The sequence below is a fragment of the Hyperolius riggenbachi genome, chromosome 5 (genome assembly GCF_040937935.1).
Source record: "Hyperolius riggenbachi isolate aHypRig1 chromosome 5, aHypRig1.pri, whole genome shotgun sequence".
In the NCBI taxonomy this organism is placed as follows: Eukaryota; Metazoa; Chordata; class Amphibia; order Anura; family Hyperoliidae; genus Hyperolius; species Hyperolius riggenbachi.
Genome location: NC_090650.1, coordinates 118036575 through 118063552, shown reverse-complemented (window position 1 = coordinate 118063552; position 26978 = coordinate 118036575). Strand labels below are relative to the sequence as shown.

The window sequence follows — 26978 nt, the reverse complement described above, 5'->3', positions numbered from 1 at the left end:
GGAGTTCTTTTACAGCGTACAATTGAGTTGAAATTAGGGACACACTGTAATATGAACGGATTCAGTTTAGTAATGAGATATACAAATTCTGTGAGATACTGCTGACAATAATACGAAACGGAATATTTAAACAGAAGCTCTCTCTAAGAGACCCATTAGGTGTTACACTGTGTTTGTACAGCGCGTCCCTGAAAACCATGGCTTTGTTACAGTACAGTGGAATGACAGAGTAATAATTGATGTTTCTTTTATTCCACAGCCCAGAAGTTGTTAAGAGTGAACCATATGGTGAAAAGGCTGATGTGTGGGCTGTAGGATGCATCCTCTATCAGATGGCAATGCTAAACCCTCCCTTCCACAGTACGAACATGCTGTCTTTAGCTACCAAAGTACGCAGGTTTGCATTGCTTCTTATCACAAGTGATCTTGGTTTTCCATCCTTATATGCGATATGACTAGTCTTCAGGAGCACTTTTAACTGGTGCCATTGTTATACCTCTGGCAGTCCCTTACTTCAGGCAATGCCCTGAGCTATGGGTGTAAAGATAGTTGTTTGCAAAACTGCTGTCAAGAATATAATATGTTCCAAATGAATGTTAGCAGATACATTTCTTAATGATACTCCTCTACAATGCCTTAATCCTAACCTGATATTTCTGTTATGTGAGATCAATAGAATGGACATCTGGTTGCGTAAATTGTTCTGTGGTTCCAGAAGGGTCCATGGAAGAAAATGTATGTATAGTAGCTCAGAGATATTATTCACATTAATCATGGTGTTTTTCAAACTGTTTGTGTTTGTATGTGGTTTTAAAAATGTAAGAAAAAAATATGTGCAACTGAAGCAAATATGCAAATTTGCAAGTGCACCAGCAACAGCAGAGGCAAAAGAGCCCTCAGCTAGTTCACCAAGATCCATTTCAAGGGAGACCCTGTTATATTGTATTCTCCACTGAAGGTCTGCGCTCTGTGGTTCTGAACTGTACCTCATTCACGGTGTCTTCCTTGCCATGTGTGGCAGGATATTGTATAGGTATAGTGTATAGGTAAACCAGGCAGAGGCCTAATATGGCACTTGTAGAAGGGGGCATCACAGAGATTTTATTAGCATACTGTGCTTTAAAGAGAATCTGTATTGTTAAAATCGCACAAAAGTAAACATACCAGTGCGTTAGGGGACATCTCCTATTACCCTCTGTCACAATTTCGCCGCTCCCCGCCGCATTAAAAGTGGTTAAAAACAGTTTTAAAAAGTTTGTTTATAAACAAACAAAATGGCCACCAAAACAGGAAGTAGGTTGATGTACAGTATGTCCACACATAGAAAATACATTCATACACAAGCAGGCTGTATACACCCTTCCTTTTGAATCTCAAGAGATCATTGTGTGTTTCTTTCCCCCTGTTCTCATGCACTGAAGTTTCAGGCTGCTCTTTTCTTCCTGCGAACAGCTTTGCCCTTGTCTGAATTTCCTCAGTATGTGAAAGCCCAGCCTGCTCAGAGGACAATTTATCCAGCTTGTAAAAGAGAAGAGAGAAGCTGCCCTAATCTAAATAATATGCAGGCAGTGTGCATAGAGGGGCCTGGAATAGCAGAACCACAACACTGAAGAACTTGGCATCCTTCCAGACACAGGCCGACAAGTCTGACAGGGGAAAGATACATTGATTTATTACAGAGATAGTGATAGCAGAAAGTGCTGCAGTAAGCCAGAACACATTAGAATAGCTTTTGGAACTTGTAGGATGATAAAAAACAGGATGCAATTTTTGTTACGGAGTCTCTTTAAGGAACTCTTATACATTACTGTTAACTGTTGTGTAAGTGTATGTTGTGTAAGGGCCCGTTCAGACTACAAAATGCGGACCGCAACGCATGCGGACCGCAACGCGTACGAACGCACGCATGTCCGCGTTCGTATGCGTTGCGTGGCTGATCCCATCACTGAAAAGTGAATGGGACAGCCGCGCGTTTTTGTAAAATCTGCGTGCAGCATGCGTTCCCGGACCGCACAGGTCCGGAACGCATGCTGTGTGAACATCAGACATTGCACTCTATGCAATGTCTGATGTCCTGCGTGTCGGCCCCCCCGCACGCGTTTCCAAAACGCATATGGAAACGCGTGTAGTGTGAACGGGCCCTCTGTTTTCCTTTAACCACTTGATGACCCACCCTTTACCCCCCCTTAAGGACCAGTGCTGTTTGTTGTGATCTGTGCTGGGTGGGCTCTGCAGCCCCCAGCACAGATCAGGGTGCATCCAGAGCGATCAGATCGCCCCCCTTTTTCCCCCCTATGGGGATGGTGTGCAGGGGGGGTCTGATCGCTCCTGCGTGTAGGCATGTTGCGGGGGGGGCACCTCAAAGCCCCCCTCCGCGGCGACATTCTCCCCCTCCCTCTCCTACCTCCCTTCCCCGGAGATCCGGGCTGCACAGGACGCTATCCGTCCTGTGCAGCCAGTGACAGGACGTCCCCTGTCACATGGCGGCGATCCCCGGCCGCTGATTGGCCGGGGATCGCCGATCTGCCTTACGGCGCTGCTGCGCAGCAGCGCCGTACAATGTAAACAAAGCGGATTATTTCCGCTTGTGTTTACATTTAGCCTGCGAGCCGCCATCGGCGGCCCGCAGGCTATTCACGGAGCCCCCCGCCGTGAATTGACAGGAAGCAGCCGCTCGCGCGAGCGGCTGCTTCCTGATTAATCAGCCTGCAGCTGGCGACGCAGTACTGCGTCGCTGGTCCTGCAGGTGCCACTTTGCCGACGCACGGTATAAGCGTGCGGTCGGCAAGTGGTTAAGAAAGGGATGGATGGTAATATTAAAGCGGCAGTATGGCAAAATGTTTGCTGCTCTACTATTTCTATTATCATTTGTATAATAGGGGCGGCATAAATGTCTACATAGAGTTTGTGTTGAAAAAATGACTGCAAGCAACATTTTTTTCTCACTAAACAGCTGATCTTTTGTCAGTAACTTAGCTGCAGTTGACGTGGTGCACCCTTGCACAGAAATAGGCTGATCTAACTATCATCTTTCTTTCTTGCCTCTCTTAGCAGAGATGATGCCATTCTGTATAATACATTTTTGCTACTCCACCACTGTGAGAGGCTTCTATGTCTTCGGGAACCCGAGTGCTTCCGAAGACTGGCCACTCCTTACATGCACGAGCACACTCTCTCGCGCACTTGCGCATGTGCAGTATGGAGCCGCTCTTCTTTGGGAGCACTCGAACTCCCGAAGACTTCCAAAGCCTCCCGCAGTGGGAAATGTGAACGGGGGAGCTAATGCTGGAATAAGGGCACGTAAAAGAAACAGGAAGGCTCTTTAGGACCCAGTGACTCCCTACATGCAAAGCAAGATTATTTCAAGCCTTTATTTGTTATGATTTTGATGAGTATGGCTTATGAGAGCCCCAAAATCAAAATCTCACAAAGTTAGAATATTGTGAAAATGTTCAATATTGTAGGCTCAAAGTGTCAGACTGTAATCAGCTAATTAAAGCAAAACACCTGCAAAACGAACCTATTCCCTATATAAGTTTCAACTTCTAAGTTGCCTGATATTCTGAATCTAATTTTTTCAGTTTCACCTATATACACATAAATGCAGACATCAAACCAACAAACATTCAATACAGTAATACCTTTAATGACTAACTGTACATGTTTTTTTTGCAAGCGTTCGAAAGGTAAAGTTTCTTCTTCATTCATTATACAGAACTGGATCAGAACTGTACATACGCACTTTGCAATTTGGACACCTGGATGTTGAGAACCTCTCCTCTTGCCGAGTCAGTGACAATTTTGGTAGTCAGTTAGGTAAATTTCTAGGCAAGTAGAAAAACAGGCAGAAAGCTTTGGCAATGGGGCGCATAGCCAGATGGGGAGAGGTCTGCACCGGGATAGATTGACGAACAAGCACAGTTTTGACAACAAGGCTTGTAGTAAGACAAACAAGGGTCAGCATGAAATCAAGAGTCGGTCAAGTCATATGAAAACTCACTCATACAGAAATCCATTGTGCATGCAATTTCTCATGTGCTAAGGTACATACTGTCCACACCATGCATGCCCATTGAAAACTCCATGACTCAGGCCATGTTTTAACATGTGGGCTCACATTCATACCACCAAAAACATGTGTAGGTTAGTGACTGTGACCAGTGGCGTAGCTACAAACCTCTGGGCCCCGATGCGGAATCTGGATGTGGGCCCCCCCCCGGCAACAACAGCCCCCCCTCCCCCGGCAACACCCGACGGATGCACACACATATCAAAATCCCTATAGCCAGCTATAGGTACCCCCAGTATAGGTAGTCAGGCATAGGTAAGCCAGTATAGTTGCCCCCGGTATAGGTGAGATAGGCAGGCGCCGCCGGTATAAGTTAGATAGATAGGTGCCCCCAGTACAGGTTAGCTAGGTGGGTGCCTCTAATATAGGTAGCCAGAATAGTTGCCCCCAGCGTAGGTTAGATATGTAGGTGCCCCCAGTATAGGTTAGTTAGGTAGGTGCCTCCAATATAGGTAGCCAGTTTAGTTGCCACCTGTATAGGCTAGCTAGGTGCCCCCAATACAGGTTAGATAAGTAAGTGCCCCCAGTATAGGTTAGATAGGTAGGTGCCCCCAGTATAAATTAGATTAGGTCGGTGCCCCCCAGTATAGGTTAGATTAGGTAGGTGCCCCCCAGTATAGGTTAGATTAGGTAGCTGCCCCCCAGGATAGATTAGGTAGCTGCCCCCAGGATAGATTAGGTAGGTGCCCCCCAGTATAGGTTAAATTAGGTAGCTGCCCCCCAGGATAGATTAGGTAGCTTCCCCCCAGGATAGATTAGGTAGCTGCCCCCCCAGGATAGATTAGGTAGCTGCCCCCCAGGATTAGGTTAGATTAGGTAGCTGCCCCCCAGGATAGATTAGGTAGCTGCCCCCCCAGGATAGATTAGGTAGCTGCCCCCAGGATAGATTAGGTAGGTGCCCCCCTAGTATAGGTTAGATTAGGTAGCTGCCCCCCAGGATAGATTAGGTAGCTTCCCCCCAGGATAGATTAGGTAGCTGCCCCCCAGGATAGATTAGGTAGCTGCCCCCCAGGATAGATTAGGTAGCTGCCCCCAGGATAGATTAGGTAGGTGCCCCCCAGTATAGGTTAGATTAGGTAGGTGCCCCCCAGTATAGGTTAGATTAGGTAGCTGCCCCCCAGGATAGATTAGGTAGCTGCCCCCCAGGATAGATTAGGTAGCTGCCCCCCAGGATAGATTAGGTAGCTGCCCCCCAGGATAGATTAGGTAGCTGCCCCCCAGGATTAGGTAGCTGCCCCCCAGGATAGATTAGGTAGCTGCCCCCAGGATAGATTAGGTAGGTGCCCCCCAGTATAGGTTAGATTAGGTAGCTGCCCCTTAGGATAGATTAGGTAGCTGCCCCCCAGGATAGATTAGGTAGGTGCCCCCCAGTATAGGTTATATTAGGTAGGTGTCCCCCAGGATAGATTAGGTAGCTGCCCCCCCAGGATAGATTAGGTAGCTGCCCCCCAGGATTAGGTTAGATTAGGTAGATGCCCCCCAGGATAGATTAGGTAGGTGCCCCCCAGTATAGGTTAGATTAGGTAGGTGCCCCCCAGGGTAGATTAGGTAGCTGCCCCCCAGGATAGGGCAGGTAGGTAGGTGCCCCGTCCCCATAATGGAGGGGGGGGGGCGCGGGGAGGGCAGCCCGACCTCTCCCTCCCTTCCTCTCCCCGCCCCCCCCCCCCCCTCAGATGCAGAGTGAGCGGCTCACGGAAGCGCTGTAGGCAGAACTCACCTCCGTCCCTGGTTCCAATCGCCGCTGATCTCCTCTCTGGCTGGCTCTGCATAGATGCTTACACACGCAGCTTCCTGTTTAGCCGGAAGCTGCGTGTGTAACAGCATCTATGCAGAGCCAGCCAGAGAGGAGATCAGCGGCGAGTGGAAAGCAGGGAGGTGAGTTCTGCCTACAGCGCTTCCGTGAGCCGCTCACTCTGCATCTGAGGGGGGGGCCCCGGGGAGAGGAAGGGAGGGAGAGGTCGGGCTGCCCTCCCCGCGGCTGCGGCTCCCCCCTACCAGCGCGCACGGGCCGCATGGCCCTCCAAACGGAGATGGGCCCCCCGGGCCCCTCCCCCGCCTCCTCAGGAGCCGGGCCCGGTCGCCAAGGCGACCGCTGCGACCACGGGCCCTACGCCCTTGACTGTGACACGCTGTCCCCAGTAACTACTACTGTAGGTATAGGGGCAGATTGTACAATTACCTTGGCATTAGTAGTTACTGGAAATAGCAGTGTTCAGAAACAATGGTTCTTTAATACTGGAACACATGGACTTCAGCCTAGAAAAGGTAAAATCGAAAGCAGAACTGCAAATACTACTCAAGATTATAAATGCTGAATCTGCAGTGAAATACTTCTAGAAATATCATCTGAACAGTTAATTAACAGGATAATCTGAGTCCGCAGCTCTATCAATTTACTCCAAAATAAATTACCGATATTGAATTGTACAGTTATGTTTCTTTTCCACCAGTGACGCGGTCTTCTTTCATAAGGAAAACATCCAGCAGCAAACAATAGATATTATCCAGCAGATTAATTTCCCAATTATTCTTTGAATACTTAATTACTACTACAACATACAGTTATTTCGTTTTGGAGATTATAACATTACCGACAAAACTAATTTAGCTTTGTTTGTCAACTGGGCTTTCTTGGAAAAAAAATCTAAAACGTTATTATGCTGCTCTGACAGCCTCTAACGAAATTATAGATGCAACATAATCTATTTAGTGTTTTAGGGGCCCATTTCTAACAAAAATATGCCCATTATAAAGATTGTAATTGGTCTTGATTGGATTCCCATATTCTTTTTTGTTCTGTGACTAATGCCAATTCAAAATCGGCTATTTTCTACGTGGAACATTGAACTATGACCTTTGTTTCTAATTAGAAACCCAACTCAAAATAGCACTGAAAGCATCAAAATTCTAATAGACTGAGCCTGATTCACTAAACCGTAGGACTGCACAGGGACAGATTTTTAGAAATACCACAAAGGCCTGTGCCTTGGGTAGCAAGTGGCTAATGGTTAACTAGAGGTGGAAGAGCATTGCTGAAGAAGAGGTTGCAAATGAGATAAAGAGGTTGCAAATAAGGAGCAACACATGGAAATAGTGAGCTGCTTCCCAAGGGACCTGTATAGAACTGAAAGGCGCTGCTGTACAGGAAGGCTAGACATGAAAGAAAGGGCTACACAAGGATCAGGAGGGGGGTTCTGCAGATGGAAGGGGAGCTGCAAGAAAGTTGGCATAGGGGCTGAAAAAGTTAAATCTGGCCTTGAAACTGCGATCCTTTTGCATAATATGCCACTGTGGCTGTGATGCTGGGTAGAATGTGAGCATGTTCTGCTCAAGCAGTGATGCTATCATGAAGTGCAGGGAATTGTGGACTCTGACTGCTCTGTACACGTCAATAGCTGAGATAAGCTTTATTTAAATGATTAGAGAATACAGCATGGTTGTGAACTTTTTTCTAATCATCATCGGGCATTTCATTGCCGAGGCTATAGGCTGATAGAGATGGCTCAAACCTCAGATTTTAGGTTTGCGAACCTCGAACGCGAACCGCCGCAAAAAAATTGGTTCGCGCAAACTTTTCGAACCGCAATAGACTTCAATGGGGAGGCGAACTTTGAAAACTAGAAACAATTATGCTGGCCACAAAAGTGATGGAAAAGATGTTTCAAGAGTTCTAACACCTGAGTTTTTGCATGGCGGAGTGGAATAGAAGACCAAAGTCCCTGAGAAAAATACGGATTTGACGCACAGCAGCGTTTTAAGGGCAGAAATCACATTGCATGCTAAATTGGAGGCCTAAAGTGCTTTAAAACATCTTGCATGTGTATACATCACTCAGGTAATGAAATTAGTGTACTGCTTCACACTGACAGACCAAACTCACTGTGTAACGCACCGCAAACAGCTGTTTGTGTAGTGATGGTCATGTTGGACTGGTGCACACCATGGCCAGAGTGCAGGCTATAGCGGTTTTCAAGCCCATATGGTCGCCGGGCTGAGGTAGCTCAAAGACAGAACAACAATGACTGTCTAGCTGATCGAATTTGGTCTGTCCACAATGAAGCAACAACCTTATTATCTTGGGTGTGCTCCCCCGAGACACTCATATACCCGGCGGTCATTGCTTCATTGTGGTACGCAAGCACCTTCACAGCGGCAAGGTAATGATCACGAAGGGGAATTGACACATGTACATGCCTTTTGTTTTGTTGTTGCAGCTGCAGTGCAGCCAGAAAAATTAGGCAGACATGTACACGCACCAGAAAAATTATTATAACGGCCGGGTCTAGGACTCCACCTGGAGTCCTAGACCCTGTTGGTGGTGGCGGAGAAGGCAGTCAAGCGGCCTGCAGGCAGAGATGCTGTGTGGGGAGCTACTTAGTCTTAGGGCAGGCAGTCACACGGCGTGCAGGCAGAGATGCTGTGTGTAAGGACTTCTTTCGGGAAGGCCTGACCGTGCTTTGCAGACCACATGGTCAGATGGACCCTTGACCCAACGCTGTGTGCCAGAGATGACACCACTTGCCTTTCAACATCATGGTACAGTTTGGGTATCGCCTTTTTTGAGAAATAATTGCTGCCTGGTATCTTCCACTGCGGTGTGTGGCTTTGCTTTTGTGTGCTGCTTTTCCTCAGGTGGTCATCCCATTGCAGTTTGTGCTTTGTCATCATGTGCCTTTGTAAGGAAGTTGTCCCTACGCGGGTCTTGGTCTTTCCATTGCTCAATTTTTGGTGGCAGAGAATACAGATGGTATTGCTCTCATCTGAGGCAGACACACAAAATTTTTTTTACACCGCTGAGCCCTGGGGTGATGGCATTTGGTGGTGGTGGCGGCCGACTGAGTGTTAAGTGGGGTGCCAGAATCAGAGCAGGAGGAGGAAGATATGTCACGCTTCTGTGCAAAAGCTGAGGAAGATGAGGTGTTCTGTGTTAAATAGTCAACTACATCCTGACAATTTTCGGGGTTGATGGCACGCGCCTTCTGAACACTGTACTTTGGTCCAGGCCGCACGAAATAACGACAGCATGACCTTGAACAGACCTGCCGGGCGGCCTGCCTCTGCCTGTTTTGCCCATATTGGGGGATGAAGTGAAAGGTGTGCACTGACTTGACTAATACAATGTGTAGGCACACAGGTGCAGTGAACAGGTATGCAGTGACTGGTATCAATACAATGTGCGACTGTCACACACACAGGTACCGTGAACAGGTGCAGTGACTGGTATATAGCACTGCGTGCACTCACATAGGTGGGTAGGTGCACTGAACAGGTGGGTATGCAGTGATTGGTATTACAAATGTGCAGCTGTCACACACACACAGGTACCGTGAACAGGTGCAGTGACTGGTATATAACACTGCGTGCACTCATGTAGGTAGGTAGATGCACTGAACAGGTGGGTATGCAGTGATTGGTATTACAAATGAGCAGCTGTCACACACATGTAGTCACTGAATGTGCTGGGCCTGGCAGTGGCACAGTAGGAATTACCAAGGGGCCATGGTCCAGCAGCTGCGACTGACTGACAGGCCTGTATATGCAACACAAGTGTCTGTGGGACACACACACACACACACATACACAAAAAAATAGATCACAAGAACAACATTAGCTCTCAAAAGAGCTGTTGAGGATGAGGAGTGCTTTTTAGCAATAAGTATCAGCAAGAAGGAGCAACCTAACAAGCCTAACACAAGAGCCAAACTAAGCTTTCCCTATGTCAGCAGGTTCTCTCCCAACTCTAATTACTGCAGCCACACGAGTGAGTGAAAAGGCTGACGCTGCCTGCGTTTTATAAAGGGGGGGGGGGCTACAGGAGGGAGTGTAGCCTGATTGGCTACCCTGTGTCTGCTGACTGTGATGTAGAGGGTCAAAGTTGACTCTAATGATGTAGTATAGGGGGCGGATCGAACAAGTATATAGTTTGAGGTTCACCGTGAACACGAACCACCGAAGTTTGCGCGAATAAGTTTGCGGCCACACCGTTCGGGCCATCTCTATAGGCTGACTGTATCATTTGTTTGCTATGCAATGTGATGCTTCCTTACATACCACATATTCCAGCGTATGAGGCGAATGGGTGTATAAGACGACTCCCACACTTTTCCAGTTAAAATATAGAGTTTGGGATATACTTACCGTAGAAGATTACACTTCTTCTAACGCACACCAAATAAAAATTAAAAGAACATCATATACTGGTGTTATGTACGAACAGATACTGATGCTGTTCTGTGTGTGGTACCCAGTATATAACAGTATATAGGTGATTGACTGGTTGGATTGGTCAGCTCTATCGGTCTCAAAGCGGATTGGTCCACTCTCCCTGTTTATCAGAGCGGTATGGAAGAATAGATTGTGCTGTGCCCATAAAATACACCTCTTTCACCCGTTAAACATCAGCATGTCCCGAATGCACATCGCGTATCAGCATCATGTATCACCCCGCATCAAAGATGCTAAACAGGTGGGTAAGACGACCCCCGGCTTTTCAGAAGATTTTCATGGCTTAAAAAGTAGTCTTATATGCCAGAATATACAGTATCTTCCCTCCCTCACCAAGCACTATCAACATGCTAATCAACCATGCAGGCCAGGAGGACAGAGGCAGTGAGTGTGAGCCAAAGCCAAACCACATAACTTTGAAAATTAGAGCAAAACCCCTCTTCCTTCACTTCTTGCAAAGCACTCTTGTTCCAGCACTAAGCACCTGGGCTTCTTTCTGACGTCCGTTGCCCAGGAGGAGGTGGGAATAATACAATAAGCAAAACACATGGTGTTATTTGGTCACCCCTTTAATACGCCAGCGTCAAAATAGGCACCCTCGCTCTGAAAAATGATTTATCTATGCACCAAAAGAATTAAAATGGAAAAAAAAAAACACACAAACAAAAAGCAAACCAAAAACAAAAAACAAAAACACCCACACCATGAGAAAACAAAATCCATTCCAATATGACACTTATTTCGTATCAGTCTACAGTAGCTGAAGACCTGTTTGTAATCCCAATGACAAAATGATTAAAGGACACCTAAGCTGACACCAAGAATGCTAAAATAAACATTAGAATCAGTTTATTATGGTGTGTCCTGATACTTAACCACTTCACCCCAAAGGCGTTTTTACCCGAATGGACAAGGGCGATTTTCACCTTTCAGTGCTCATCCCTTTCATTTGCCAATAGCTTAATCACTACTAATAACAATGGAATTATCTATATCTTGTTTTTTTCACCACCAATTTGGCTTTTTGGGGTTGATATTTGTTTTCAGTAATTACTTTATTTTCTATACATTTTAAAGGAAAAAACAAGGAAAAAAATGAAAAAATACACTATTTCTCCAATTTCATCCCCTATAGTTTTAATATAAACACTGCTACTGTACATAAAACCCATTCATTTTATCTTCCTATTTGTCCTGGTTATCACAAGATTTTAATTATGTCCCTAGTGCAAAGTATGGTGACAATATAGTATTTGGAAATAAAGGTGTATTTTTTCTTTGATTTTTTTCCCCCCACTATTTGCACGTGCACGGGAATTCACCTGTACGCGCGCATGTGCACACGTGCACGCGCACAGCGGCAGCAGTGCTGTCTGACTTATAAAAACGTCCTGGAGCCATTAAGAGGCTCTAGCAGGATGTTTTTATACCTCAGCATGTCATTAAGTGGTTAAACCTGTATCGCTGGGGTCACTTAAGGTGTGCTTTAAACTGCCTTTAGAGGATGAGCAGAAACTTCTCCTAAGATAAAAATGTACACTGACTTAGGAAAAGAAAGAACTCAGGCATGTATAATTACACGGAATCCTGCTGTGGAAGTTTGTGCATGTAAGAGTAAAGCATTTTTCACAGTCTTTCCCTTCAGTATTTTCCGTGACCCCCATAGGTCTCCAATCACATTTTCATTTGAGAAGTAGCAAAGAGTTACTGTTATTTAGAAAGGTGAGAAAGTTTGTCTTAAATTGACTAGCGCTGTATATTTGAAAAATGTCACAAGTTAATGCTGATGCTAAAAGCAGTTTATGTCAGTTTTCAGAATAATTCTAGCAGTTTTTGCTAATCTAGCAATAATTTAAGGCATGCCTGCGGACTCGGTAAATGTTACATGTCAAATATAAAGTATATATTAGAAAATGAACTACTTGTAGGCTTTATGCTGCTGACACAGGAAAATAATTTGTTTGGTGCATAGTTACAAGGAAATTCTACTTTTGGTAAGAAAAAGTCAATATTTTCATTTTGGCTCTCTATAGCTGTGTTCACACTAATGTTAACGCAGCAGGGAAAGCCATGCTATTCCAGTAAAAAAAACAACAACAAATATATTAGAAGATTAGTACTTGTTCTACTTACATAACATATGTATGCACACGTTTTCATTTCAGTGAATTTTATATAGTAAATAAAGATAAAACAGTTTCAGGTATTTTCCATCTTTACTGCCTCTGACTGAGCGTAATCCTTATGTAAGTTCCTCCCTTACTCGTTTTTTCTGCTAGAAACTGCACTGTCATATCTAGCTTGCTTTGTAAACATGTGGGAGCACAGCATAGATCGTATTTCAGCAGCTTCACACTGAGCTGCCCTCAGCTAATCAGTGAGGAGCAGGAATGTGGGAGGGGAGATGACAAGCTTCCCTCTCCTCTGCAATGTGCCAAATAGAGCCAGGCTGACTGAGATACCATTTATTACAGCAGAAACATTTATGATTATATTGGAAAGCTTGCAATGCAGGATCAGGTTGTAGGCTGCCTAATAAGCACAGGAGAAGTGGGTTAATGGAATTTAATTTTATGGCTGACAATCCCACGTTAAACATTGGCGTTTCTCCAGTGTTATGTTTATTGGAAGAGCAATGGGATAACACTGACAGCAAAGAAGACACAGGCTTTTATGATGACATTCTCACCCGCACTTGTGTTCGGCATTCAATCAGCATCACATTTTGCAGATGACGCATGGAACTTCTTTTGACCATTTTTTGGACATTCTCTTAGATGACATGGCAATTGCCTCTTCATGGAAAATACCATACAAAACAAAGACACAGTTGAATAGATGATACAACTTCAATACAACATTCTTATTTACTTCTTGTTGTCAGCGCTGTCCACATTGCTCAGCATCATTAGTGGGAACCTAGCTTAGATTGCAAGGATGAATAGCAAGGCATATTTCAGCTTGACTACTTTGTTTTTTACATTCATATAAAACATAAACATTCCTCAGTGCTTCTAACAGACATTGGGGTATATCCACTAAACTGCGGCAAGTCGAATAACATTCGTAAAGTCTTATGTGCAAGTAATGCATCGCATGTAATGTATTGGAATCTGCACTACTCATCATGCAGTAAGACTACACACCTGACTCTGCTTACTGCAGTTCGATAAATATACCCCAATGGTAGATATTAATGTCAACTGGTTTACTGCTTGTCAGTAGATAAGTCCAGGCGTGGAAAATGAGAAACAAAGCTCTTCCTGTTCAGCTTATAACTCCTGCAGCACGCTGAGAATTTCTGCAGAGTCTCATAGAAACTCTACTGCTAAAACCTCACAGAAAGTACTGTTGCAGGCTGCAAAGAAAAAAGTTTTAAATTTAGCGCCAATTTCTGAAGTTCTTAGGTGCCTGCATATTGAAATGGAAAGATCATTTTTAACAAGATTAACCTCCCTGGCGGTAAGCCCGAGCTGAGCTCGGGCTATGCCGCGCAGGGGGAGATCTCAGCCCCTGGTGGGGCGATTTTCATTTTGTAAATTGCTGTGCGCGCAGCCAGCACTTTGCTAGCCGCGCGCACAGCTTGATCGCCGCCGCTCTGCGGCGATCAGCCGCACGCAGCGGCTGAAGAGGGCCTCCCCCGCTAGAGCCCTGCGCTGCCCGGATCAATGAGTTCCGGGCAGCGCTATGGGCTGGATCGTGTGTCCCTGACATCAGGACGTCGGCTGACGTCCATGACGTCATCCCGATCATCGCCATGGCGACAGGAGAAGCCAAACAGGGGAACGCGTTATATACGCGTTCCCCTGTTTGCTATAGATGCCGGCGACGATCGGACTAGAGGGCCACATGCGCCCTCTAGTGGTGTTTCATGTAGCTACCACTCTGGTAGCTTTACATGAAACATTAAAAAAAAAAAAAAAAAAATTGGAATTCTGCAATTTTTGCAGAAAAAATTAACCGCCAAGGAGGTTAAGGCTGTTTTTACACTTGAGATGTGCGTTTGCGGTGCAATACCCCCCACCACTGCATAGCACCGCAACAAACAAAATCACTATCAAATGACCCTGTTGCATAGTGTGCCGACAGTGTCATATGTCGGTCCCCCAACTCACAGCCCTCGCTGCTTTACAGGAAGTACGTCACTGGGATTCACAGGGAGCTGCGTCGTAATCTGTTGATTCGCGCATGCGTGCCGAAATGCTGCTGCCAACCTTTATAAAAGGTATGCGTTGCCCATTGACTTACATTACTTTCATCACCGTGGAAGTCCGGCGCTAACACGCTGTTGCACCTGGTCGGCGGAGGATTGGGCACTTCTAGCACAATGCAAAACTTTAAAGGAGTACTATTGATTGAAACGACTTTTTTTTTTAATACTCTATATTAGTGTACACATTACCACTAGTGCTAGGGGCACTTTATTTATTCACCCAGGTCTCTCTCTTGCTATCCCTGCTTAAAAATTAATTTCTCACACAGCTCATAGTAGTTTGGGTCACCCTGAGCTGCTTGGTTACTCTGTCACACAGCTCACAAATAGATTTCACTGTGTCACTCACAGCATGCAGCAGACATGAGGAGAAATAGGCTGATCTGAGGTGGTAACAGGTAACTAAATGAGCTGAACTATTGCTGGAATATAACTAGCTATTGTGTTTACACTCAGACTGCTTGCCTGGCTGTCTGCTTGAGGTGATACACTCCAGGCTGCATCCACTTTACAAGCTGCTGAGAGGGGCAGATCACTGTTTACAATTAGCATAATTAGTATCTTTATCAGTCAAGAGAAGCAAAGATAAAAAACACACATTGCTAGAATCTTTAACCCCTTACCACCATATCAACAAGATTCTTTCAGCAAGGTGATAATTAAACTATAAACTGAGGAGTTGATAGCAACTCCCCTGTGCAGAGATATGGTCTAGCCCTCTGGGAGCCCTCAGTATTTAGATACATTTGTATCCAACACTAACGCCAAAACTGACGGAGGATTTTACAGCTGAGAGGAACAGCTGTGTGAGGAAACAAATTGCTCCTAGTACTTGCCCTAATGTGTGCTACAACATACAGCATTTAAAAATAAATGCATACATCAATAGTATTCCTTTAAGTGTGCTAGGCCCTATTGCCTTGCATTGCCATTGCGTTACCTACCCTGCAGTAAAACAGGGTAACACAATGCACACTTGTAATACAAGTGTAAAAGGGGCCTAAACCATGCTGAAGTGTGGAAAAAGCTTTATGTTGCCATTAACCTCTTGCCGCACATCTCCGGTCTAATGACGGAGTTTCCCAGCGGCGATTTCGCCGTCTAATAACTAAGTACAGCGCTGCGATCTAAGGCAGCGCTGTCCCAGGGGGACACAGAAGCGACCCGCTGTGATAGGCTGAAGCGGGTGGGGGAAGGAGGGAGGGAGGGAAAAATATAAAAAAAATAAAGAAATTTATTTAAAAAAATAAATAAAATAAATATTTACAAAAAAATAAACACTGGGGGAGCGATCAGACCCCACCAACAGAAAGCTCTGTTGGTGGGGAGAAATGGGGGGAGGGGATCACTTGTGTGCAGACATGTGCGGCCGTGCAGCTAGGCCTTAAAGCTGCAGTGGCCCTTTCAGTAAAAAATGGCCTGGTCACTAGGGGGGTTTAACACTGTGGTCCATCAGTGGTTAATCTACCAGTTCTCCTCCCTCTACCCATTTGTGTGCCCAATCATGCTTTCCATCAATAATCTAGCCAAAGCCCTTTAGAAGGTTATGGATTGAGTGAGGTGGGGATGGGAAGGGCTTTTAATGATTTGCTGACAGATTCTATCAAGTGATTGAGTCTGCAGGAAATTTGATCCAATGTATGACTACCTTTAAATGCACAAAGCAAATGCAAGCAATGGAGTGTTCAGACCATCAGAATTGGCATAAAAATAATATTAATAATAATACAGGCTGGATTCCCATCAATGCTGCTACAAAGGAAATAAGAAATAGAATGCAATGTCTATAGAGTCTAGAAACATATCTTTCTATAATGCAATAAGTTTTGATGTATCTTAACCATAACTTGAACTTCTTCTTTGATACCCTGAAACATTTCAGTTTCTTCTCATTACTGTTTGTGCAAAAGGGATAAAAGTACTAGATTTTTTTTTCTTTCTTTTAGATTGTAGAAGCCATGTATGTTCCAGTCCCAGAGGACATGTATTCAGAAAAAGTGTCAAATATCATCAAAAGGTATGTTTTCTGCGTTATTTGAATAGTACTGGAAAATAAACAGTTATTAATAAGAGTTTGTTCCCCAGTCAGTAGTCTGAGTGTCGCTGTCCATAATCTTGTATGCTTGTAGTACAAAAACACTGGTGTGTATGAAGCTATGACGCTATACTTTCACATATAAATTTAAAGTGGATCTAAACTCATTGAAATTCTAAAATACCCTGAGGGCGCTTTCACACTGGGGCAGTGCTGTAAATTTACCGCACCACACTCAATGAAAGTCTATGGGGAGTTCACACTCCCCACATTGCGGTACGCTGTGCCGGAAGTACCCTATTTGACATGCGTCCATGCTTACATTACCTTGTGGCTCCTGTGGCGATCTGCATCGGACTGGAAGTCATCTAAGTCTTTGTAACACGCATGTATTTAAAATAACTCACCACAGTTTTCAGCATCGTGCATGCATGGAAGCCTATTTTAGAAATTCTGCACACATCATTGATGGCCTAACAGGAAGTGAGCATTGCTTCATGATGGCCAGATGCCAGACAGGGATTACTGCGTACTAACGCGGTTATCCCTGAAGGCCTATTTTTGGCGCTGCAGCTTATCTGCCTGTGTAAAGCCGGCCTGAAGTTTTAACCTGGATTTATTTTCCAGGGAGCACAGAAAGGGTTAAGCCACAGTGTTCACTTAATAGCAGAGAGCAGAGCTTCTCTTTGGTATCTTACTGCTACTGAGTGACAGGTTGATTTGGCTACACAAACAAAGAAACACACAGCAGTACATTTTTTTTCAACAACGCTATATGGAATAAAACTTGTCATTATGTGCTGTGCAAGATTTTGGGTTCACTTTAAGTCTTTGTGTACATATACTTACGTGTCCTTAAAATAACTTAAAATAAGGCCCTGACCACAATTCTTTAAACAAAACCTATTGGTGTATTGCCACTACAAAGGCTACGCTACACATCTTTTTTATATATTATGTTTTCAGAAATTAAAAACTGCTCTTACTCTTATGTTTAGAGAAGAGCTCATAATGTCAATGGTGCTGCCTCACTGCTTGATCTTGCCATGTGCTTGGAATAATATATCTCAGGGGGCTTAGAGGCAGAGATAACCCTTTGTATTACTAGGTGTATAGAACATGGCAGAGATTATATCAAGTGAAATATAGTTTGATTTAGTTCAGGTTTACTAATACTTTAACGTGTCATCTTTTAAAGGGGAGCTGTCAGCTATACTATCTCAGAAAATAAAAACCCACATATATAAGTAGATAATTACTTGTTCTACTTACATATGTACATATGTATTGCACTGTCCATGTTTTGATTTTAGTGATTTTTGTACAGTAAAAAATTGGAAATGGATTCTCCATTTTAACTGTGTCTATCTTGAAGCCAATCCTGATGTCATTTCCTCCCTTACTCTCCCCTGCCTGATTGTTTATGCTTTACCTGCCCTCCTCACAGTCTTCAGGCACTCCCACCCAGTTCTGCAATAGAATGTACATTGTCTCAGCATGAGAAATATTGGCCAATCAGAGAGGAACAGAGGTGTGGGAGGGGAAAACAGGAGGGAAAGAGGCTTCAACCAATCAGGCTGCATTAGTTAAGTCTGAGGGGAAAGTAAAGAAGCAAAAAAAGACAGCCCAGCATGCCCTGCAACTTCCTTTGTGCAGCAATGTACCAAATAAGAGTCAGATAAACCGGGGAATGATCATTTATTAACAAAAAAAAGTAATAGTGACTTTTAACTTTTGGATTGCCTGGTTAGCATCCCTATTACTTTATATGGAGACCGAGGCACCAAAAAAATAAAATGTACTAAAAATATTAAAATGAGAGGAGGCAGAGGTGGACTTACTTCATACCTTGCAGAAAGGCCCTACAGTACATGCTCCAATTTATATTGCCCGATGAAGCAGGAGATGACTGCGAAACGCGTTGCACTTGCACTTTTTGGAGTGTACAAATAAATCCTTGTTGTTTTGAATATATACAACAGTCTCTTTTTGTGTCTACTTGGAGGAGGTAAGTCCACCTCTGCCTCCTCTCATTTTAACATTTTTAGTAAATTTTATTTTATGGCGCCTCTGTCTGTATACACAGTTCCTGTGTCCACCCTTGGTGGTGGGGTGTTGCCCAGTATTTCCTATCTACAGATAGCAACTTCTTAATCCTGAGTGGGGACAGGTATAATCTCCCCACCTTCTGATAATGGGGTTACCTGTATGGTAACCCTTGTTTCTGAGTGTATCTACATACTTGCCTTTACATATCCATTCTACCAGTACATACTACACTATATTGGGCTCTCTGTGTCTCCATCTTTGTGATCCTTACTACTTGTTTACCAGATAAAAATAAAGAATTTATTTTTGATGTTATGCCCGACAGTTACACTTTAAAGTTCCTGAGGACAGGGTTAGGGAATCCTGCCTTAGACCATACATTTGTAATGGGAACAGCCAATAAATTCATGATTGCTTGTGATGGCAATATGACAATATTTCTATGCTATGATCCCACAGCTGTTTGACATCAGATGCGGATCGTCGTCCAGACATAGTAGAAGTGTGTGCCCTAATCTCAGATGTCATGATGAAATATATGGACAGCTTATCCTCCAATCAAACTGCCTTGGAGAAAAAACTGGAAAGGGAAAGAAAGCGTGCACAAAAATATTTCATCGAGGCTAACAAAAATACAGTGACATATCGTCACCGCCACCCTTCGCTGCCTTATGTGAGTACCCCTCTCTTTTCAAACAACCACTTCTTTAAAGGACAACTGAAGCGAGAGGGATATGCAGGCTACCATATTTATTCCCTTTAAGCAATACCAGTTGCCTGGCTGTCCTGCTGATCCTCTGTCTCTAATACTCATAATAACCATAACCTAATAACCATAGACCCTGAACAAGAAGGCAGCAGATCAGGTGTTTCTGACATTATTGTCAGATCTGACAAGATTCGCTGCATGCTTATTCCTGTGTGATTCAGACACTACTGCAACCAAATAGATCAGCAGGGCAGCCAGGCATCTGGTAATGTGTAAAAGGAAATATATATGGCAGCCTTCATATTCTTCTCACTACAGTTGACCTTAAAAGCAATTGACCCAATTTATGAAATTGGCAGTTTTGGTCAAGATTGATAGATGTGTTTATTTCTGTACAGTATGGTATACGTTGCTTTTTCAGGTATCACAGCACTTATTCTTATTGACTGGCTTGCATGATAAAATATGTTGTCCTTCATCTCCTGAGTAGTAATATTACACAACATTCCCTCGTTACGCTTTAAGTTAATCTATTACAGGGTTAAGTACCAATTTTCCTGATCATTCATAGATAATGTAGCAAACTCCTGTGTCATGAAGGACCAATTATAGCAGAGCCAGATCATCAACAAGGCAAACCTATGCAGTTGCCTAGGGCTTAGAGAGAGTCTAGGATGCTAGCCCCCACTAAATCTTACTAAAAATTCCTGATGATTATCAGCACTAGGCAAAAACTGCAATCTTTGGCCCCATTTCATTTTAATCCTTTTCTGACCTGTGGAGCCAGATTACCTAGTCACAATAGATCACAATAAGACAAATAACATTTGTATCGCGCTTTTCTCCTGGCGGACTCAAAGCGCCAGAGCTGCAGCCACTAGGACGCGCTCTAGAGACTTAACCAAGGTCTCCTACTGAATAGGTCCTGGCTTACTGAACAGGCAGAGCCGAGATTCAAACCCTGGTCTTCTTTGTCAGAGGCAGAGCCCTTAACCATTACACCATCCAGCTGCACAATAAGATGATGCTTGTAGATTCCCCACATTTCACTATCCTATAAAGCAGTGAGTCCAAATTTTCATAATCGCTGTTATCTATCGCTGTCTCCTTCTTGCTGTATAAATCACCCATCACCAGTGCCTATTTGTAAAAATAGCAATGAGTAAAAAAGGCATAAAAAAGATATAGCCATTATTCTAATTTACAGCTGGTAAAATGGATGCCAAGAAATGCTGTAGAATATCTGTAATTTAACCATTATTCTACTATCCCTGATCCCTGATAGAAAAATATTGGTAATCGTACCAATGTTCTACTAACCTTCACTGTAACCTATTACTCACATTAACTCCCCATCCATGCCTAACACTAACCCCAACACCTACTCCTAACACTAGCCTTCCCCTTATTTATGTCTAACACTAACCTCTCCCTGCCTATTAATAATTGTAACCTTCTCTGCCTATAAAGCAACAATTTGCTTTAAAGCCGCTAATTACAACTGCATTTTGGGGACTGTAAAGCCATGAATACAGCGCCTACTGGGGATATAAAGCAGTCATTTACCCAAAGCTTGTAAAAGCTGCTAACAGCCTTAGAGCTCCAATTTACCCTATCCGCTGCAATTTACCCGAGCTACTGCAATTTACCTGACTGGCTGTGAAGTTGCTAATTAGAACTGCAATAGAATCACTGTAAATCTAACCGAGTACCCATATTATACAGTTAGCGCCATTAATAGGAGATTTGCATTGCAGCTGATGTGGCGCCCAAATTAACAGGCGCTATTTTTCAACCTTTCATCTCCAGTGATCCATTGTCATTGGGTCACCCTTCTTTTATCTATGCAATTGTTTGGGGGGTGTCCAGTTTGCCTTCTATGTAACAGATTATGGCTTGTGGCATGGAACGTATTGATGAGTGAAGTCCAGTTATGTTGGGTTTTTGCTATGGCGCATGAGTCCTCTTTATAAATATGCTTTATCATCCATACATTTCTGCTATTTATTTACCATTATGGAATTTTGAATACATCCTTTTCAGTGTGCACTAAGTATCCATTTATGCTGCATTTTTGCTCACAGAAAGTAAAGTGAAATTATTGCCATGATGATATCTTAAAAGCCAACCTAATTAGTGAACAGTAAGGCTGCATCTAACAGCTTGCCTGTTCTGCCCCCACTGCTCTCAGATAACTCTTTAGGGTCCTTTGATTTGCCATGTGTCCACACACTTTTGATGACATCATCACAGGGGCGACCTAGGCTTGCCTGGCTTTTAGGCTCTTCCTTTTGGCTCTAGGAGGGCAGGTAGAGCTTAGAAGAGAATATTTATTTTTTCATGTAAAATATTGCTCTCCCTTACTGTCAGTATTCTGCCTGCGGATGTGCAGATGTATTATGTGGGGGAAGGGTGAATTGAAGTGTGTAGATTTCACTCGCCTCTGTGACTCAAGTACTATGATATTCTTCATTACAATCCCAATGTTAGGAACCTCTGGGATTTGTGGCTTGCAATTCATGCTTCAAACGAGTGTTTTTTTTCTGTATTAGCTTCTTCTTACCTAAAACTTAGATCAAAGTATTTCAGGCTGTTGGATGCACAAGAGTTTGGGCCAAAGCTTTAAAACAGTAGTTGATTGCCTTACCTCACAGCATACTTCCAATCTTTTGTACAAAGTGTGCCCATAGCCACATCACACTGGGGAGCCATGAAGGAAAGAACCATTAAAGAAGAACTAAACGCTTCCTATTTGCTTTATGAATCAAGATGTTCTTCTATTTAATTTCTCTTGTTCTGTGCTTTTTTCATCACAGATTTTTTCTTCAAAAGATACCAGACAATGCCTTAATGCCAGTCTAGTTATTATTTAGCACTTCTCTACTTTAAGTAGAGGAAAATAAAAAATAAAAAAGGAAAAAATTGCCACATAATTATCAGTCGGCTTACTCTGACAGAAAATGAGCTCCATTGTAGTCTACAAGTGCTCTCCCAGTGAATTACTTGCTTTCAAAAGGATAATGCTTTATGAAGACCACATTTTTTTGTGCTTATCTTTTCTGTCAAGTTTGAAAAATCATAATTTGTGTGGGAGGACTTGAAGCATTACCTTTTATGTGTTTACTGGTCATCTCACTTAGAAAACACAAAGTACTGGACAATCAGAAAACTGTTAAAGTATAAAGTGCAGTATTAAAGCAAATATAACAGCAGACCTTGTTGTCAGAAAGACCCTGCAATCAGATGTGTCCATGCGGAGAGTCTAATGACAAACTGATCTGCCTTTAGACAAATCTGATTCGTTGATTAGCTGTTTGTTTTTTTTTTATAATGAAATAATTTACTCATACCAAAATATCTCAGCATGGGTAAATGATAATAATACTTTTATCACAAAATATAGATAGTCACAGAAGTATGTAATTTGGCCAACTATGGCTCATCTTAGGGCTTGCGCACACAGGAGCTGTTTTAGCCACACTTTGGAATTACTGGCAATTCCAAAAGCGCTAGGCTTATAAAAATCAATGCAGGTGAATCCACAGGAGTGATTATGATTTATGCATGCCGAAAAAGGGCTGCACAGATGCACGATTCTAAGAATAGACATGCTGGCACAATGGATAAGGAATAGGTGATTATCGTGGCTCCACCTGGGGGGGGGAGGGGGTTGGATATCAATCATCCTTTTGGCCCATATACAGTATACTACGCTGTTTCAGCGTGTTTTCAGCTCTAAATTGGGCTATTTGGGGGTTGCTGGGGGTGGGACACTCTGCCCATTTGTACAGCTGGTGGGGGGTTTATGTATATATGATGTATATTACGCTGCACTGATATGTCACTTGCTAATGAATCCTGTTGGTGAAACCGGTCAAAGTTTATAATAGCACTGTATATATGTATATAGCAACAGGTTTTCAGTTCTCGCCAGTGTGTCCATCTTTAAACTCCATGTCTATTTCTATAGGCAACAGAACCACTCATATCAATTGGGCTATACTTTAGGCTTCATAATTCTGTGGTTTGTAGTGATTTGACTTCTGTATGCCAAACTATATGGACTGTGCACAATAGTGAGGGATAGCTACACCCCACTCCATATACATTAGGAGTGGAGGGGGATCAGCCAGGACCCCCTCATATTGTGTACTAACATCCAGCTACGATAGAAATAGACAGATCTCATATTGAGGTGTCCCTACATGGACAATCCCAATTTTAACCGTTGTTGTCGATACGATACAATACCATTCTTTTTTATCCTTGTACCTTTAGGGTTGGTACTTTTGGACCTTTAGTGTAGTAGTGATTGTGATTTCCCCAAATTGCAGTTGCGGGCTCTAACGCATTTTTTGAGCAATTGTGCTCCATTACAATATATAGGATTGCTGCAAAATCACTTTTCTCTATTGCTTGTAAAACAAAAGATTGCCTTCTTAAAACAGAACGTGTCTGCAATAATTCAGGTTGGAGTGTGCATTGCTTGTACAAAGTGATTTTGCAGTGATTTTACTACCCTCCCCCGCCCCCCAAAAAATAAATTGCTGTTTGCTGTCCAAATCACTAGCATTGAATTCAAAAGCACTTTAAATTCACAAGAAAATTGCTCCGAAAAACAACGCTAGAATTGCTTGAGAAAGCACTCAACAATTGTGATTGCATTTTATAATTTTATTTAATGACTGAAACCACCACAGTAAAGAAATGGCCCACATCCTGCCACAATACATCTCAATACTTTAGTATGAGTTTGAACAGTTAACTCAGGTCCAAACATCTGGAAGACTGTAAAATGTGATTACTATTATTGCTGATATAAGTATAAGAAAAGTGTCTGTGGTACGTATAATAAAGTTCTTGGCAGGCCTTTTGGTTTCAGATGAGGCAAGTTTACTGTTGGAGAAAATAATACCATGTAAGCAGTAAATCTGGCCATCCTGTTAATTAAAACACCTCCACCTTCCGATCCTCCACCACTGCTGCCACTGTACATTCGAGGTCCCTGATCGGAAGAAAGGCTGGTACACTAATCTGAGCCCCATCAGGCTCCCATTGATTTCCAATAAACCAATAGGAATTGTCCCTCCCCAGGGAGGATTCTCATCGGTTCACTTGGTAGTGGACCAATGAAAATCCTCCCTGGTGCTCCCATTGAGGATTCCTATTGTCTTTGGCAAACCATTGAGAGCCTGATGTTTCTGATGAGGCCCTGGGCTCTGTTGTACACCAACATTTTTAGCTTGTAGAGGGCTTGAATGGTGGTGGCAGTGATGGGGGGGACATAAATGTGACAGCAACAGGCACAGAGAAGGTGGGGGAACAGAATGGACAAAACCAGATGAAAAAGTGATGCCTTTGTAAGAAACTGATCCGTTTCAACACAAATGGATCAGTTTTTACAGGATCAGTTTTTCATCCAGTCCAGTACGGATCCAGCCTTAAAGGGAGCCTGAAGTGAGGGGAATATAGAGACTGCCATTTTCATTTCCTGATAAATGCCAGTTGCCTGGCTGTCATGCTGAGCCTCTGGCTTCAGCTGTGTTTGAGTCACACACCTGCAACAAGCATGCAGCCAGTGGAGTCAGACCAGAGTCAAAGCAACTAATCTACATGCTCATTCTGGGCCAGCGACTTATATTAATTGAGACAAACCATCAGCCACACAAGTCAGGCAACTGGCCTTGTTTATTAGAAAATCAAGATGGCAGCCTCCATATTCTTCTCACATCAGTTTTCCTTTAAAGCCAAACCCAGGGCATGCTCACAATTTATACCAGAATCTATTATTTATTTCCAAAGCTTTATCACCAACTTGAACTCATTTCCATAGCCATATATACTGTATATATTAAATTTTAACAGACTGCCACAATTTATAAATGTCCTCTAAATTAGGTCATTGGATGGCAGTTTAACCAGAAAGGTCCTTTTGAGGTCATTTTGCTGTACACATTATCAAAATAATGCTTAGCACTGTTTGGAAGTTTCCATTTCTTGTTGTAACTTTTGTGCTTGAGTAGGCACAATATCTTCTTTTTTCACTTGTTTATGTGCTGTTATTCAGTGTTTGACCTTAGGAAATTGTCAACCAATTGATTTTAGCACCCTCAGCTACAACTTACATGAGTGCTTCAGCTCATATATTTTTCAAATGCATTTTTGTTTTACTACAAGTTCTCTTTCTGTTTTGAAGCCATTCATTTTTCACACCTTACCTACGTCTCAGGGCAAAGGTCCCCAGTATTCTTCAGCCTATGAGTCCCATGCTGGTAAGTGTTGGGGAGAACAGGCTGGATATAAAACATAAACTCATAGATATTTGCTTGAAAAATGTTAGAAATTCTTTTCCTAGTTTAATGCATTTCAGACCTCTACATGGAAGTGATATTGAGGTAGACGGGCACTGAGTGCTTCTTGGAAGGCTGCCATGAGTTAGCTGTAAAGTACAGTGCACACAGCACATAAGAATCAGGCTTTGTACCACTCATACACGAGTGGTACAAATTTATGTTATTATAATAACTAATACATTTGTACCCGCTGGGCATCTGAAGGCAGGGAAGGTTTTCCTACAGAAATAGGAATGACTGAACACCACAATTTCATTCATTTGTGGCGAGCCCCATTGATTTAAATGGCAGACGAACTTCTGAAACTTTCAGGGAATCTCTGCAGTCACAATTTCTTTTAAAAAAAGGTACATGTAGTGTACAAAAACCCAGACAGTGGCATGTCAGAGGTTGATCAAGGGCAAAATATTCTGCAAAAATAACGTATTTTACGCAGAGGCTTTTTTTCATGTGTAAATGCCAAAAATCCCATATACTTTCAACATTTTTCAAATAACGGTCTCTAGAATGGCCGCCGCAATGACCTGCCTTGAAAATTGTTATTTGCAGCCACTTTAGCAGAGACCAGACATGTGTGTCACTGCAAATTTATCTATTGCATTTTTGAAACTTTTTGTGACCTAAAATTTCAACATTTCAAATATTTCAACTCAACGGGCCACAGTGCCAATGACTTAACTCTACAGTCATATCATCCTTCCTGCCCAACAGAAAAGAACACCAGTCCTCAGAAACAGCCGTGTAGCTAAGGAGCTGTTTGCCCCATTGTAAGTTTTACATTGGGTTCCCACAAGCACTCTATATATAACATTTGATACGGCGCACCAAAACCTGCCAAGGACAACCCCCCATGACAGATGTGCAAGAAGGGGCTGGGGAACAGTTTGTTAATGATCGCTACTATTCAAAGCATCTATAGAAGGGATTATTACCAGCACAGAACCAGTAGAGAGCTAATACTGTGGTTGAGAAAGGGCCCCTCTCAAGGCTGGGCCAAGGCAGAGGCGAGAGAGGCTCCAGCCTCAGGGCACAGTGTAGGAGGGGATGCACAACTCACTCAGCTATCATTCCCCTATTGTATTTGAAGCCGAGAGAAATGAGAAAAGGGCATACATGGCAGTGACTGCAAGCCAGATGACTAGAGATTAAGGTATCTTTTAATCTAATAGCTATCAGTATGTGACGGCTGGGGTGGGAGGGATGGGGGGAGCACTTTGGTGTCTCAGCTTTGGATGCTGGAGGACCTTTTCCCGGCTCTGGCCCCTCTGGCCCAAGGGCTCCAATATGGTTTCAACCTCTTCATCACCTATTTCTACGCCACTGCT

The 26978-nt window shown here is 43.3% G+C and overlaps 1 protein-coding gene across 6 annotated transcripts in view; it reads left to right on the top strand.

The window, feature by feature from the left end:
• NEK10 (NIMA related kinase 10) overlaps nucleotides 1-26978 on the top strand; it is a 357380-nt gene that overhangs the window by 214796 nt on the left and 115606 nt on the right. For all 6 annotated transcript variants that reach the window (XM_068236184.1, XM_068236182.1, XM_068236186.1 and 3 more), the window contains 3 exons: nucleotides 260-389; nucleotides 16454-16524; nucleotides 19051-19264. In XM_068236184.1, coding sequence (XP_068092285.1) covers nucleotides 260-389; nucleotides 16454-16524; nucleotides 19051-19264 — 415 coding nt within the window. The remainder of the gene's footprint in view (nucleotides 1-259; nucleotides 390-16453; nucleotides 16525-19050; nucleotides 19265-26978) is intronic.